The 17,098-nt window shown below is 44.1% G+C and overlaps 1 protein-coding gene across 3 annotated transcripts in view; it reads left to right on the plus strand.

The window, feature by feature from the left end:
- The first annotated feature begins 1,110 nt into the window (after nucleotides 1-1,110).
- Nucleotides 1,111-17,098, plus strand: part of afap1 (actin filament associated protein 1) — a 330,702-nt gene continuing 314,714 nt past the window's right edge. For 2 of the 3 annotated variants that reach the window (XM_085961897.1, XM_085961906.1), the window contains exon 1: nucleotides 1,113-1,312. In XM_085961897.1, coding sequence (XP_085818023.1) covers nucleotides 1,270-1,312 — 43 coding nt within the window. In that variant the 5' untranslated portion in view covers nucleotides 1,113-1,269. Of the gene's footprint in view, nucleotides 1,313-17,098 lie in introns of all 3 variants that reach the window. The other variant, XM_085961916.1, reaches the window with a different exon arrangement.

A 17,098-nucleotide genomic window follows, 5' to 3' on the forward strand; every position in this document is an offset into this window, starting at 1 on the left:
TGGGGCAAAGGAAGCTGAGGATGTACAAGAGGCCAGAGTTAGATACCAAAAGAAAATACTGCAGATGCTGGAAATCTGAAATAAAAACAGAAAATGCTGGAGCTACTCAGCAGGTCAGGCTGCTGACATGACCTGCTGGAGATACTCAGCAGGTCATGTCAGAGTTCAACAATTTCAGATCATAACCTGGCTCCTATCATATATATATTTTTTATCCACACTTTTTGTTTGTGCCTTCTGTTCTCTCCCACGTGGCAGCTGTCTTCCATTCTGCCAGTGCAATTTACACTTCATCTAGAGCCATCCTTTGTTTCTTAACCTGTCACATTACCATCTCCTTTTGCCTTGAATATCTCTTAATGTCTCTTAACTTCTCCCGTCTTCTATCCTATCATAGACCTTCCCTTTTGTTCTTTCATCCCCTCCCCCATTTCCCAGCCCCTACACTTGCTTAAAAATCTGTTCCATGTCCTGCTTTTTTCCAGTTCTGACGAAAGGTTAACTCTGTTTCTCTCTTCACAGATGCTGCCTGACCTGCTGAGTATCTCCAGCATTTTCTGTTTTTATTTCAGAATTAGATATCGTTGGAATCTTGAAACTATTCACCGTTTTTAATATATAATAGATGTATCACTTGAAATTATGGGCTACAATTCTACTTCAAACGTATCAATCAGACCTCAAAAAAGCAGCACGAAGTCAAGAGTATTAACGTTTTTCGCCATTTGTACCTGCCCTATTCCTGAAGGTTCACGGACGTTGGTCAATGGACATTGACAGGCCTGATAACCCCGGGGCCAGTCTCCAGTCTTTATTTCAATGACTCACAACACAAAAAGGTGCATGATGTGTTACTGAGTATTGCAACATCCTGTACTACATTTGTCCGTGCTCAACGTGATTGGGCAAGTAGCTTCCTTTTTCGTGTTATGATTAGTTCTTGGTAACATCAATCAATCCAAGAACAAGGCGGGTGATGCATGTCCCCTCTCTGATTGGTTACGCGGGTTCTGGCTCCTGATTTGTTCATCCTCCTGTCAATCGCTGCCCCAGCAATGTTACGTCGGTGCTCCACGCCTATACCCACGCCTATTGGTGGTCTTAAGCCAATAGCCATATCCGATTGGATCACAGCGGCTGTCACTCATCTCGTGAAGTTTGACAGCTGGCGGGGCGATTGCAGAGCGAGAGACGGGAGAGTGAGACAAGGAGCAGCGACCCGATACATTGCAACTCAGCGCAATTCGCAACTGTGTTGCTCTTCCAGCCATGGAGCAGAAAAAGCAACTGGAAATGGAAACGTGCATTAAAGGTAGGCTTCAGTGTCGCTCACTTCACACAGTGCAGAGGTGCTGCTGTGTAATGATGAAGAATCTCAGTTTTGAGTTAAATTGCACTGAACCAATCGTGCGGATTCAGCCTCATTAACTGGCAGATTCAAACATGTTCAATTCTGTCATGTTTAAAAAAAGCAGTAAGGACAGTATGGAGTACATGTAAAGACAAGTGGGGAAAGAAACGGCTGAAATTTGACTTCAGTTATTACGGTTTATGGGAAAAGGGATAGTCTGTAACTGCAGTTTGACTTTATTAACTCAATGTATTGCACACGCAAACGCGTTACATTTTTGTGATAGAAAGATTCCAGGGAGGATTTCGAAATATGAACAAAAATGACTATTACTGACATATGTGATCGTTTCAGTTGATGAGCTAAGTCTTTTCTTTTTATTAGTCATTTCCAATTCCAGCGTATATCTGAAACGATTTTTTTTTTAAAAGGCTAAGTATCGTATCGCGTGGTCCACGCTGCAAATCAGAAGTATTTTAAAAAGACAGTCAAATAATGTCCGTCGCAGATTTTGATACATGGTTTGTATAGTATTAATTTTCGCTTTGCATTACAGTATATCAGACACTCATTGCTCATTTCAGCTACATTATTATGTCAGTTAACACAGAAAGAATAAATTAATTGCACACTGGTAATTTGGATGTAGGGAGAACACTGGATAGCCAAACAAAGCATCGAAAGGGTGGGATTGTACATGATTTATTGTTTGGAAGGTAATGATGTACAGATTCAATCTCTGGGTTGCTTATTGTGTATGCTGGGCACACGCAGGGAAATACTCAGGGGAGAGTGGAAATCACCTGCCCAGAGGGCAGTTTAAAACACGACTGCTTAGATTCCCTATCGTATTCTGGTCAGAGAAAGTGTCGATTGTCATTCAGATCTGCCCTAATCAATCACACACACCAATATGCAAGCATCCTTTGTCTTTCGAGTTAATGGGTGTATATGTTAATAAATGTAATCACTTTTTGAACTAAAAAAAAAGATCTTTTGTAAGACAATCTGAACACTTGGTCCCTTTTTGTTTATTATAATAGTGGTATACATTTTCAACATTGTCCATTAGCTAATGAAAGGTTCACTGTTGAGAAAGAGTGGCAGAAAAAGTGAGCGTATCTCCTGAAAGCAACTAGATAGCTGGATGGATTGCACAAAGGTGATCCTTGTGTGATGTAGACAATTGCAATCTAGCAGAGAATGATTGATCCCATGCCTGTGGTAGATCAAGGCACAGGAAAGATAAGCAGTCTTTTTAAATCCTTCGTTAATTGAGATAGGGTATTCTTACTCTTCAGATAGAATTTATTTATGCTCAGCAATGAATCTTTTGTTATGCATTTAAATATATTCACTTACCCACGATATAAGCTACATACAGGTTTTTGTACAGATTTTATGATATTTGACACCACATGACAATTGTAAAGATTTTGCCATTCCTCTTGTCATCTGATAGGACACCATGGAATAATTTCAGAATACTGTCGTTACTTTAGGATGCACACAAGGTGAAATAAGAAATATAACGACAAATATTACATGGTATAAACAAATACTATCTCAAAGGATCTGGTTTATAGGGGGGGAGCACCATTTTCGATCATTGTTACCTTTAGTATTTGCCCCATTTGGTGGGCTTTTGTTGTTTCAAACATTATTACTGATTTATATTACAGGTGTTATTATGGACTTTTCTTGCCTTAAGACAAAGTATTCTTCATGGGGATTACTTAAACAAAAGAAAAAATATTTTGGAAATGAATGATCTATTCACTGGGGCGACACATCGACAGACATAATAGCAGGGAGTTTCCTCTCTAGCAGCAATACCACAAGAAATGTGGTGCAGAGGGACTTCCAGTTACCCTTGAACTCAGCACTGACCCTGCTGCGTTCAGAAGCTGGCCGAAAGCTCCTCTCCACCTCACTTACAGTGGCAATGCTGCCAGAGATGAATATCCCTGGCAAATTTGAATATTTTTGGTGCGCTCCCACCTGCAGCAGGGAGCCTTCCAAGGGGGGGAGTGGAATTTTGCAGCAGCAGCAGGATTTGCCCACCTGCAGCAGCTTAAAGATCCCACCTGACCTCCCTTGTAACATTGGAATTGCTAGATGAAAAAAGACCAAGGTCCATCTAGTTGGCCTTCGAACATCCTGGTCATCGAATGATACAACGATAATGGAGTTGTTAACTTATCATAGCAATCAATCTCTCTCAATTAGTCTACAACAGACCCAGAAATGAAACGAGGAAAACCCCAGTGGTGGAGAGCTTCAGGAACCATAGGTCCAAAGTCACCTTTTTCCTTCCAACCATGCTACACATGTCGTGTCTCAAATTAGTTAATAATGGGAGCTTTTCCTGGACCGGCAAATGTTGCTGATGTTCAGAGTGCATTGATTTGCCCATCAATCAATTGCATCCAATAGGAGGGGGTTCCAGCCTTGGTAATGCTGAATGCCATTACTTGCCTTCAGTATTGCTATGACTGTAATGATGGAAGATGTAATGTACAATATCATGTCATTGTAACCTACTGCTTGTAATATTACTGGCCGTGTTTTGCCAGACATTTCTGGCATTTGCTGGAAATGATGCTAGCAGATGGTTGTGGGTAAAGAGTGAAGCAAGACCTGGTGGAACAAGTCCCCAATAAGATTTCCATCCCTGGTGGCAGAAGATCCACCAGCAATCCAGTAGATTGACAGTATAATATCTAAATAGGTCTACCATTGCTTCTCTTACGGTATCGCACTGCCTGGGAAATGGGATCCAGCGTGAAGCTGATGGGAATGCCTACCTGGAATATGCTCATGCTACTCAATTTCAAACTAGCAACCAAGTGGTTAGAAATGCCCCTCTCCTCGAATTAATTTTTATATATCTATGCACTTGGCAAATGTATGCCAGCATGATGAAGGAATGTACACAATTCATTGAGCTATACCTTTTAATAAGTCAGCCCACAACCAGAATAATAGTTGCAATTCCACAAGCAGCCTCCATCCAGCTGCTGCCAAGTTATAACAATTAACAACATTACAACAGTGACTACACTTCAAAAGGAACTTCTTTAGCTGTGAAGTGCTTTGGAACATCCTGAGGATGTGAAAGGTGCTATATAAATGCAAGTTCTTTCTTTACTCTTAAAAGGTGCAATGGCCTTTGCTGATCTATTCCCTGTGGTGGAGCATTCCATGCTGCAACAATGCTCTAGAATCATACAGCACAGAAGGAGGCCATTTGGCCCATCATGCCTGTGCCAGCTCTTTTGGTAGAACTATCCAATTAATCCCACTCCCCTGCTCTTTCCCATGGCCCTGTATTTTTTTCCCTGTGTAAAGAAATGTGTCTAACCTCTTTCCTTGCTTAGTGACAATTTTAAATTGATGACTCCTTATCACTGACTCCATAACCAGAGGAGATAGTCTTTTCTTAGTCACCTCATTGAATCATTAACATATTCAGTATTGTGCACCCTGTGCCCAAGTCAAGTCATCTATATGTATATCAAAAACAAAAATGAATCCAACATTAACTCTTGGGGCACACCACTTCTAGCTGTTCTCCAAGCCTACTCTTTTGTGTTTCTATCCATGCTTCTTGAACCATGCGTCAGAATTTTTGTACAAGCCTTCTGTGAGACTCCTTGTCAAAAGCCTTCTGAAAATTCATGTGCACATCTACTGCATTCCCTTTGATAGTTGATTTAAATGTTTTCTTTCATGCAGCAAGAGCTTTCGTTTATTCACTTTAAATTTTTGAGTTAAAAAGAAAAACTGAATGCTGGAAATCTGAAATAAAAATAGTAAATGCCGGAAATGGACAGTCGCCGGAAATGGACAGTCGCCAACTGAAAGAGAAAGAAAGCTTTATGTTTCGGGCAGAATCTTTCATCAGAACATGGTTGTATATTTGACAATGCAATTAAAAAAATGTGCAAATTCAAGAGCATTAGTCTGTCATGGTGGCTTGAAGAACCATTCTTTGTTTATTCCCAAATGCTTAAGTTTGGCCCAGTGATGTCTGCTAACTTTAAAAAATGAAAGAAGAAAGTATCCCTTACAAATGCCCAGTGCCATTATCGCTAACCTATATATTTACTGCCATCATTGCAACTATTGAGTGTCTGGCATCTGTACTTGGAACCAAGTCTTTCACATTCTTGGATTGTGCATGTGTCCAATCACTGATAGTTTGAAGGGAGCTTATCTGTGTTCCCTAACAATCTAATGGCCCCAGATACTGTAGTGAGGTGGAGCTTGCAGTCTGGATTCTCTGATGGTCTTGTGAGGCTAGTGTCGTGGCTGTGATAATTGCGATACAATGGGAACTTTGCTTGTTCTAGAAAATTTGGTGCCACAAAAGCTTAATGAATGAAAACAGGAACACAAGTGAGCAGGAGTGGTCTTGCCCTGCAGAAGTGCATTGCTTGTTGACTGGTCATTAAATGGCATACATGGAGGAGCCCATAGTCCTCCCCCTTGTCCACTGAACCAACGAAGGGGCTGTGCTGTTGATAGGGATGTAAAATGAGTTTAAAAGAGTGTGATAATGAATTATAAATTACACAGCTGGACAGAGGAGATTCCAAATGATAAATGACTTGTGGGATTTAATTTACAGTAGCTTATTTCAGCAGTAGTTTTAAGGCACCTGCAGCTATAGCAATCTATGTGTCTTTCCCCCCTCTTGAGAAAATGCTACAATTTTGAGAATATTATGTAATTGTAATAATTGATAATTAGATAATTTTTTTTAATTATCCATTGTTCATTTCAACATCTGAATGTGTGACATTTAATTTTGGAACTTCTGCATAGGTTTTTGGCTTTGAATTGACAACTGCAAATATTTCCAATCGTACTTACTGCTGGGATGGATGACAACTATAGTAAATTTTATAACCCTCTGAGAGGGCAGCTGGGGCTTCGCTTTAATGTCTCATCTGAAAGACGGCACCCTGAATGTGCAGCGCTCCCTCAGTACTGCATTGAAACATCAGCCAAGCTCAAACTTGTCCAGCCATTCACATTTCCAACAAGGAACATTGGGAAGCTATCAGCAACATACATAGAATTACATAGGATATACAGCACAGAAACAGGCCAGTCGGCCCCACCAGTCCATGTCGGCGTTTATGCTCCACTCGAGCCTCTTCCCGTCTTTCCTTATCTAACTCTGTCAGCATAACCCTCTCTTCCCTTCTCCCTCATATGCTTATCTAGCCTCCCCTTAAATGCATCTATACTGTTTGCTTCAACCACTCCCTGTTGTAGCGAGTTCCACATTCCCACCACTCTCTGGGTAAAGAAGTTTCTTCTGAATTCCCGATTGGATTTCTTGGTGACTATCTTATATTGATGGCCTCTAGTTTTGCTCTTCCCCACAAGTGGAAACACTCTGTGTCTACTCTATCAAAACCTTTCATAATTTTAAAGACCTCTATTAGGTCGTCCCTCAGTCTTCTCTTTTCAAGAGAAAAGAGACCCAGCCTGTTCATCCTTGCCTGATAGGTATAACCTCGCATTTCTGGTATCATCCTTGTAAGTATTTTTTGCACCCTCTCCAGTACCTCTATCCTTTTCATAATATGGTGACCAGAATTGTACGCAGTACTCCAAGTGTGGTCTAACCGAGGTTCCATTGAAGTTTAGCATAACTTCTCTACTTTTCAATTCTATAGCTGTAGAAATAAACCCTAGTGCTTGGTTTGCTTTTTTATGGCCTTGTTAAATATGTGTATTTGTACTCCGAGGTCCCTTGACTCTTCAGTTTTCCCCCTCCATAACCTGAGGCGGTGAAGCCAGTTGTAATGCCCCTTCAGGTGGAATCAGTGTTGTTGCAACTGGTGCACTTCAACCAGTACACCTCCACTGTCAGCACTGTCAGCACTGCCTCCAAGGGGAACATAACGGCTTGTTGTTGGAGGTGACCATGCTTTTTGACTATAACAAGCTGAGGCACTGAAGCGGTCACTCCTATATAGACAGCTGTTTGCTGGTCTGTACAGATTTATCCACCTATTGGGAAGGTAGTGACCCTTGGCAAAACATCACTATTAGCAACATCAAAGCTGCTTTTGTACTGGTGTTTGTTTCGGTTTGATTCTAGGAGACTCGTCAGGAATAAGCCTGTCCACTGCAATTGCAGCACTAAATCCAGCTTCCTTATCCTGGTAGCAGGATCATAGACCCAAGAAAAATTGGGTCTGTGATTCTGCTGCCAGGATAAATTTAGCTGGATTTACTAGTGTGAACAACAGGGAGTTAGCTCACAGACACTGGTTTCCTGAAATCCAACCTAAACAAGCATCAGTATAAAAGGGCTTAAAACAGGTGCCTTTGGTACTGGAGCAATTGATCCACAATAAACATGGGACACTTCCTACACCACTAAGAGGTGCAGAACCACTTCCTGAAATATAAATGCAACATTAGTTATGCTCAAAATGCAACAGTGACTTTCTATTTTAGGATAGATTCCATTGTAAAAAAAAATTAACCAGCCAGCGAACAGTGAATGAATCTGCCAAGAGAAAAAAAACTCATCACGTGGTGACTGTGCGTGACTAACAATGCTTGATTTTTAAAAGTGATGAGACAGCTATTTTCAAATTGGATATGATGGATTGTTTTGAAAAGAATGCATTCAGTAAACAGGACTGATATTTTCCTGTACAGCAAACCTAATTATTGAAAGTCCAAAATAATCATGGATTCTTTGATCAGCATAGCAGCACAGGGTTGTAGGAGGCAGGTTGTAGGAGGGATGCCTGTGATTCTCCATGCAGTAACTTCACTGATGTTAGCCTGATCATCCAGGGAAGTGCCAAGCAGAGGCTTAGTGCATCCAATCAGGAGGGATGACAAGCTGAGGAAGTGCCTCACTTGGGATGCCTGACTTGATCTGTTCTTATATATTGCCTATTGGACGGTCACGACGAACTAAAATGGTTATTGGTACATTTTCCACCTTGGTATATTGTGCAGAGGGGCCAGAAAGAGTGTAAAGTAGTATTTTTAAAAAAATGATAAAAATATGTTTTCAGAAATATAAACTGGATAAGTTAAGAAACATTAGCTTAAAATAAGATCCAAATTGTTTTACTGTGAGATTCAGTCCAAAAAGTGTTTCTTCGTGTTACTATACTACAAAGTCAGGGCCATCTGTCTACCAAATGTTCCAGAGCTCGCTCAAATAATGCTCTCGGCTGTGATGAGGCCATTTCTTCCAGACTGCTGTAGATATTGAATCGTGGGTGAAATAATTTCCTGGTTTATTTTTGTAACGGCTTTTTCCAGGAAATCTGATTGGTTAAAGATGCTTGAAAAAATACTAGCCAATAGCATTTTATAGCAGGGGTGCAGTCATAACGTTTAAGTTCAAGTAATGTCAAAGGAATCTGCTGTCGATTAATGGGCTCTCTGCCTGGAAGGAGTGGCTTGGCCTATTCTCACAGTCATCAGTGAGAAAATAATTGGAACATGTACAGGGAGTTTGTGGAAAGTCTCTGACCACGTTGGTTCAGAGAAGCACATGGTTGCCATTTTTTTCCTGCCTGCCTGATCTAGTCTATTATCATTTTTAGGACATACCTATTTCAGAAGCATTTTTTGAACTTTAAATAGATTAATCCAGTTTTAAATGACTATTTTGAATGCTATACCTCACTGTGAATTAAAATTAAGGATGTCTGTTATGTGTGATGTAGGAATAGGTGTATTCCTAACAAATAACGGAGCTTGACTCGGAAGAACAACAAACAGGATTTTAATGTTGAATTAGATGAAATACAGCAAACAACGTAGAACTATGCAGGAGAGTCGTGGAACAGGTCTTTCCCCAGTGGGGACGCCATGAGGACTGACTCGGCAGTCCCGTGGATTACGTGATGATGTCATCGCGTTTTCCCGCACTTGGGCAGTCACGTGAATGGCGCGATGACATCATTGCGTTCTCCCGGCACCTGGCACTGCAGCCAGCCGTTGCAGCCGAAGTCGCGGGAGCGGGAGGCCAAGCTGAGCTGGTGATTGCCGCAGGAGCGGGAGGCCGAGCTAGGCCGGCGATTGTCGCGGGAGGCCGAGCTAGGCCGGCTCGCGTTTAGGTGAGTCACGTGATGCGCGCGTTTGGGTGAGTCACGTGATGCGCGACGTGACGTCATTGCGTTCTTAAAGGGACAACGCCCCGTACATGCAAACTGTATATAAACATAGTTAAAGTTAAAGGGAATTATGTATAATGAGTAAGGGACACTCGGTGGTACCGCTACATGCGCCCCCCCCAGAATTCGCTTTAATGAACGACAAAAGGTGAGGTAGTCTGACGAGCCTGTCCGAACGACTCCTGCAGTCTCGAGACGGAGACTGTTGGGTGGCTGGTGGTCAGGCGGACGATCGTAACTGGTGTGCTGCAACGACGATGGGTGGTCGGTGGTCTCGGCGGTCGTGTTGTCTGGACTTGGCGGGCAAGGTCGAAAGGTGCTGGTCGTGAGCGGATCCTTGCGTGCGTCGTGGCGAATAATACGTATCCAGCCGTGCGAAGGACCGCGGCATCATGGCGAATAAAACGTATTCAGACATGCGAAGGACCGTGGAGATGCGTGACCTCTGCAGCCCGTGGTTCGAAGCGGGCTCCGGGGCGAAACAGCAGGCTGCGTCATAATGACGGGCAGGTTGGGCAGACGCGGACCATGGCTCTGTTGTTGTTGGAAAAATTCCCCAGTCTGACGGAATCTGCAGGAACGCCGAACGGGCGATCCAGGAGGACTTGGCGGGCGAGGTCGGTGAACTCGCCGACAGGTGAGCGAACTCTTCGGCAGTCTGGAATGCACGGAACGGTGCGTGCCGTAGTGCTACGACGGTAACACAAAAGAGAGTGAACCGTTGCTGCGTTGATCAGTGATCGGTGATGACAGCAACTTTCGCGTGGCCGATCGCGGCCGCGGGATGCCCGTTGGACCCGTCGTCGATGTTTGCAGCGTCAGTAGAGGTTCGCGCTTGTTGAGGGGAACACTAGAGAGGGCGGCAATGCTTCGAGTTGTTATTGATTTAGGGGGAAAACTGCCTGGAGGGCGGCAACGCTTCGCTTTTGCGCTGAAAAGCATGGTAGAAAACACAACCAGCAGGCTGACGGGCTGGTGCGTCATCGCTGGGGAGTGAGTCTTCGTGTTTCACGAGGGATGGGTCCTCGTGGTTCGCGAGGGATGGGTCCTCGTGGTTCGCGAGGGATGGGTCCTCGTGGTTTGCGAGGGATGGGTCCTCGTGGTTCGCGAGGAGTGCGTCCTCGTGGTTCGCGAGGGATGGGTCCTCGTGGGTCGCGAGGAGTGCATCCTCGTGGTTCGTGAGGAGCGAGTGCTCGTGGCACCTCCCGCGGGGGCGCGCTCCTATCTTGTGGGACCGAAAACCTGCGGAATCCGCGCTTGGAGGGATGTATACTTGCTGTTGCGGTGGGAGATGTCGTGGAGGCGGACAATCCGTAAGGCGGTAGAGCTGACGAATATGGAGACCTCGTTGGTCTGCGCCGCATCGACGTTCTTGGCGAACGGGGCTTCTATCTGAAGAAAGCATGAGGGCGATTGCTGCTCCCTGAATTGCGGTAGCGACAGCGAAACGGCTGATGCTTCCATGGCGTGCTTCTTTTGTGAAAATTGTTCACAAAAATCGGAGTCCGGCTGCGTTACGTTCGTGAAAAACAGGATCACCTCCAGGCTGCGCTTCCTTTGCGAATACATTCGCAAAGACGGGGTCGCCATACGTCGTTGGTCAGCAATTGTAGGAATTAGTGTTCGTCGCTTGTCGGATGTTGTTCGCCATGCTCTTCCTCTGTGAAATCGTTCACAGAGATGGGGTTCAGGCTGTGCGCTGCTTCCATGAAAAATGTTCACGGAAAACGGGGTCACCAATTGTAGGTTTTGATGAATTCCCGTCCTCACGTCGTTGGGTCACCATTGTAGGAAATAGGTGTATTCCTAACAAATAACGGAGCTTGACTCGGAAGAACAACAAATAGGATTTTAATGTTGAATTAGATGAAATACAGCAAACAACGTAGAACGATGCAGGAGAGTCATGGAACAGGTCTTTCCCCAGCGGGAACGCCATGAGGACTGACGCGGCAGTACCGTGGATTGCGTGATGATGTCATCACGTTTTCCCGCGCTTGGGCAGTCACGTGAATGGCGCGATGACGTCATCACCTTCTCCCGGCACTGCAGCCGACCGTTGCGGCCGAAGTCGCAGGAGGCCGAGCTGAGCTGGCGATTGCCGCAGGAGCGGAACGCCAAGCTAGGCCGACGATTGTCGCGGGAGCGGGAGGCCGAGCTGGGCCTGCTCGCGTTTAGGTGAGTCACGTGATGCGCGACGTGACGTCATCGCATTAGCCCGCGTTTGGTGAGTCATGTGATGTGCGACGTGACGCCATTGCGTTAGGTCGCGTTCTTAAAGGGGCAACGCCCCGTACATGCAAACTGTATATAAACATAGTTAAAGTTAAAGGGAATTATGTATAATGAGTAAGGGACACTCGGTGGTATCGCTACAATGTTGTAATTGTTGGGGTATCTGTGCAGATCGATTTTTAAGTGAAGCATTCAATTTGGTTGGGGTAGGAAAAATGTTAAATATTGAGCTAATCTCTAATTCAATCTCTTTTTATTTATCTTTAAATCAGCACTGCAGCAATGCAGAATATAGTTAATGCTGTAATTCCATTTTTTCTAACATGCACAGACTGATTTTATCCTGTTTTATAATGTACATAGTTCCAAGTCCCTGAACAGTGCTCTAACTTGTTGATATCTTTTAATCCGTTTTCCTGACATTTCTAGCATAGTAGTTAACAGATGGTGAATGTATATATTTTCTCACTTGTGCCTTTTATACATGCACTCATCATTTCCAGACCCGATTACCCCCAATTAACTCCTTGCTGCCCTTTTATCTTCCACCCGCCACACACTCCAGCTCATTCATAAGTTTGCTGCTCATCTCCGATCCTGCACGAAGACATGCTTACCCATCACCCATATTGTCACGCACCTAAATTGGCTCCTGGTTCCCCAATGCCTCAAATTTAAAATTCTTGTCCTTATCTTTAAATCCATCCTTTGCCCTTGTTCTCCCTTTCTCAATAACCTCCTCTGGCCCCACAACCCCTTCCCCGAACTCTCCATTTCTCTGACTCCGACTTCTGCATTCCCTCTCTCTTCACTCAAAGTGGGCAGTTGTGCCTTCAGCCGCCTAGGTCCCATTCTCTGGAATTCCTTCCTTAAACCCCTGTACATGTAAATGAAGACAGATAGGCAGTGTGGCTATCTCCTCCCCAGGAATTTAAGTGTATGCCAGGTTCCCACCTCCAGAAAACACATGCCTCCACATTACCTCCTTTATAATGCTAGTATGGTTCCCTAGAGTGGGGAAGCATAGTGGGAAAACATTAGTGATCCAAGACTTCAAGGCTGGAAGTCATTATGAGCTTCTTGAAAAGTAAGGCATTAAAAGTATTTACTACACTGGACATATTTTTCCAAATTTAAGTTAATTTCAGGGATTTCCCTCTTGGAATTCCATTGTTCCTGTGTTTTGAGAAAGAGAACGTGAGGACATGGAGGAAGAAAGTCCAGCATTATGTATGCAGATTAAATCCAACCCACTGATACCCACGCCATAGGTTCTACAGACCAAGGTGGTCCTATATGAATTTTTCCCATAGGCAGTGTCTAAAAAGGCTGTGGTTTCACCTGATACAGTGAAAGTTATGCCAGCTGGTGGCACCTGACCTACAGCTTCTTTCTAGCAGGGGCACATCCTTGTCAGTGCCTTTTAAAAGTAATAATACCTCTCATTTTTAGACCAACTGATATTTTCATTGATCACATCAGTTGTTCTTCGAAAATAAAAGATGCCTGTATTGTTCAGCCAGGATGTGTGAGAATGGTTGCTTGGAGACCAGGGTTACCCCATTTCAACCATGGGTGTTAATACCACTCTGTCATCCAAGAGCAACAATGGGTTCCATGAAGCTTTGTGTGTTACACACATCATTACTAAACATACCATTAGTATTCTGAAGTCCCAATTCCATTGCCTGAAAAGGATAGAATCAACATTTTGGAGGGGGGAGGGCGAACAGCCAGTTGTCGTGGTGCACATAGGCACCAACGATATAGGTAAAAAACGGGATGAGGTCCTAAAAGCAGAATATAGGGAGTTAGGAGGTAAATTTAAAAAATAGGACCTCAAAGGTAGTAATCTCAGGATTGCTACCAGTGCCACGTGCTAGTCAGAGTAGAAATAGGAGGATATTTCAAATGAATACGTGGCTAGAGGAATGGTGCAAGGAGGAGGGATTCAAATTCCTTGGACATTGGAACCGGTTCTGGGAGAGGTGGGACCAGTACAAACGGGACGGTTTGCACCTGGGCAGGGCCGGGACCGATGTCCTAGGGGGAGTGTTTGCTAGTGCTGTTCGGGGGGGTTTAAACTAAAATGGTAGGGGGTTGGGAACCTCAGCAGGGAGAGAGAGGAAAGGAAAACAGGGATAAAAGCAAAAGATAGGAAGGAGAAAAACAAAAGTGGCAGTCAGAGGAATCAACGGTTTAAATCAAACGTGGCCACAAGTAAATAATCATTCTAATAGGTCTAAGAGCGTTAAAAAAAAAAACAAGCCTGAAGGCTTTGTGTCTTAATGCGAGGAGCATTTGTAATAAGGTGGATGAATTGGCTGCGCAAATAGAGGTAAACAAATATGATTTGGTTGGGATTACGGAAACGTGGCTCAAGGATGGCCAAGACTGGGAACTCAACATCCAGGGATTTTCGATATTCAGGAAAGATAGGCAAAAAGGAAAGGGAGGTGGGGTAGCATTACTGGTTAAAGAAGGGATTAACACAATTGTAATGAAGGATATTAGCTCTGATGATGTGGAATCTGTATGGGTAGAATTGAGAAATACTAAGGGGAAAAAAACATTAGTGGGAGTGGTATATAGACCTCCAAACAGTAAGGCGGAGGTTGGGGATGGCATTAAAAGGGAAATTAAAGAAGCGTGCAATAAGGGCACAGCAGTCATCATGGGTGACTTTAATCTACATATAGATTGGGCCAACCAAATTAGTAACAATACTGTGGAGGAGGAATTCCTGGAGTGTTTACGGGATGGTTTCCTGGACCAATATGTCGAGGAACCAACCAGAGATCAGGCCATCTTAGACTGGGTATTATGTAACGAGAAAGGATTCATTAGCAATCTTGTTGTACGAGGCCCCTTGGGTCGGAGCGATCATAATATGATCGAATTCTTCATTAAGATGGAGAATGAAGTAGTTGACTCCGACAAGGGTCCTCAATTTAAATAAAGGAAACTACGATGGTCTGAGGAGCGAGTTGGGTAGGATTGATTGGGGAATGTCTCTCAAAGGGTTGACAGCAGTGGATAGGCAATGGCAAACATTCAAAGACCGAATGGATGAACTACAGAATTTGTTCATCCCAGTTTGGCATAAAAATAAAACAAAAAAGGTGACCCAACCGTGGCTAACAAGGGAAATTAGGGATAGCATAAGGTCCAAGGAGAGGGCATATAAATTGGCCAGAAAAAGCAGTAATCCTGAGGATTGGGAGCAGTTTAGTATTCAACAAAGGAGGACGAAGGGATTAATTAAGAAAGGGAAAATAGAATATGAGAGTAAGCTTGCAGGGAACATTAAAACTGACTGTAAAAGCTTTTATAGATATGTGAAGAGAAAAAGATTGGTGAAGTCAAGCGTAGGTCCCTTGCAGTCAGAATCAGGGGAATTTATAATGGGAAACAAAGAAATGGCAGACCAACTAAATACATATTTTGGTTCTGTCTTCACAAAGGAGGACACACATAACCTCCCAGAGATGCCGGGGAACATAGGGTCTGATGAAAGGGTGGAACTGAAAGAAATCAGTATTTGTAGGGAAATGGTGTTAGGAAAATTGATGGGACTGAAGGCTGATAAATCCCCAGGGCCTGATAATCTACATCCCAGGGTACTTAAGGAAGTGGCCCTAGAAATAGTAGATGCATTGCTGGTCATCTTCCAGAACTCGATAGACTCTGGAACGGTACCCATGGATTGGCGGGTAGCTAATGTTACCCCACTATTCAAAAAAGGTGGTAGAGAAAAGGCGGGGAATTATAGACCGGTAAGCTTGACATCGGTAGTGGGGAAAATGCTAGAGTCCATTATAAAAGATGTAATAGCAGAGCACTTGGAAAGCAGTGACTGGATCGGACAAAGTCAACATGGATTTACAAAAGGTAAATCATGCTTGACTAATCTACTGGAATTTTTTGAGGATGTAACTGGTAAAATAGATAAGGGAGAACCAGTGGATGTGGTGTATTTGGACTTTCAGAAGGCTTTCGATAAGGTCCCGCATAAGAGATTAGCGTGCAAAATTAAGGCACATGGGATTGGGGGCAAGGTATTGACTTGGATGGAGAACTGGTTGGCGGACAGAAAGCAAAGAGTTGGAATAAACGGGTCGTTTTCCGAGTGGCAGGCAGTGACTAGTGGGGTACCGCAAGGATCGGTGGACCCCAGCTGTTCACAATATATATTAATGATCTGGACGAGGGAATGGGATGTAATATCTCCAAATTTGCAGATGAGACAAAGCTGGGTGGGAGGGTAAGCTGTGAGGAGGATGTCGTGAAACTCCAGTACGATTTGGACAGGTTGGGTGATTGGGCAGAAACATGGCAAATGCACTCTCATGTGGATAAATGTGAGGTTATCCACTTTGGTGGCAAAAACAGGAAGGCAGATTATTATTTGAATGGCAATAGATTGGGAGAAGGGGAAGTGCAAAGAGACCTGGGTGTTCTTGTGCACCAGTCGCTGAAGGTAAGCATGCAGGTGCAGCAGGCGGTTAAGAAGGCAAATGGTGTGTTGGCCTTCGTAACAAGAGGGTTCGAGTACAGGAACAAGGATGTCTTGCTACAGTTGTACAGGGCCTTGGTGAGACCGCACCTTGAGTATTGTGTGTAGTTTTGGTCGCCTTACCTGAGGAAGGACGTTCTTGCCATGGAAGGAGTGCAGCGAAGGTTCACCAGGCTGATACCTGGGATGGCAGGAATGACGTATGAGGAGAGATTGTGTCGATTGGGCTTATACTCACTGGAGTTTAAAAGATTGAGAGGGGATCTCATCGAAACCTATAAAATTCTGTCAGGCCTGGACAGACTAGATGCAGGAAGGATGTTTCTGATGGCTGGGGAGTCCAGAACCAGGGGTCATAGTCTAAGGATAAGGGGTAAGCCATTTAGGACAGAAATTAGGAGGAATTTCTTCACCCAGAGAGTGGTGAACCTGTGGAATTCTCTGCCACAGAGGGCGGTGGAGGCCAGTTCATTAAGTATATTCAAGAAAGAGTTGGATATATTTCTTAAGGCTAAAGGGATCAAGGGATATGGGGAGAAGGCAGGGACAGGGTACTGAATTTGGATGATCAGCCATGATCTCATTGAATGGCGGAGCAGGCTCGAAGGGCCGAATGGCCGACTCCTGCTCCTATCTTCTATGTTTCTATGCCCTACAGTGCAGCCCAGCAAGGATGTCAAGAATTATAGTGGCATGTTGCCTAATTTTGCAGTTAGGAAGTGTTGGGACCTTCCATCTGTAGAAGATGAAGATGGTGGAAGCCCTCAATTCCTTTCTCATGCTGAGTGCCTCGGAGAGATGGGAGATAGCACATGACAAACAGTT

This window comes from Somniosus microcephalus, chromosome 2 (genome assembly GCF_052327205.1).
Source record: "Somniosus microcephalus isolate GS21.2 chromosome 2, FLI_Smic_1.0, whole genome shotgun sequence".
Taxonomy (NCBI): domain Eukaryota; kingdom Metazoa; phylum Chordata; class Chondrichthyes; order Squaliformes; family Somniosidae; genus Somniosus; species Somniosus microcephalus.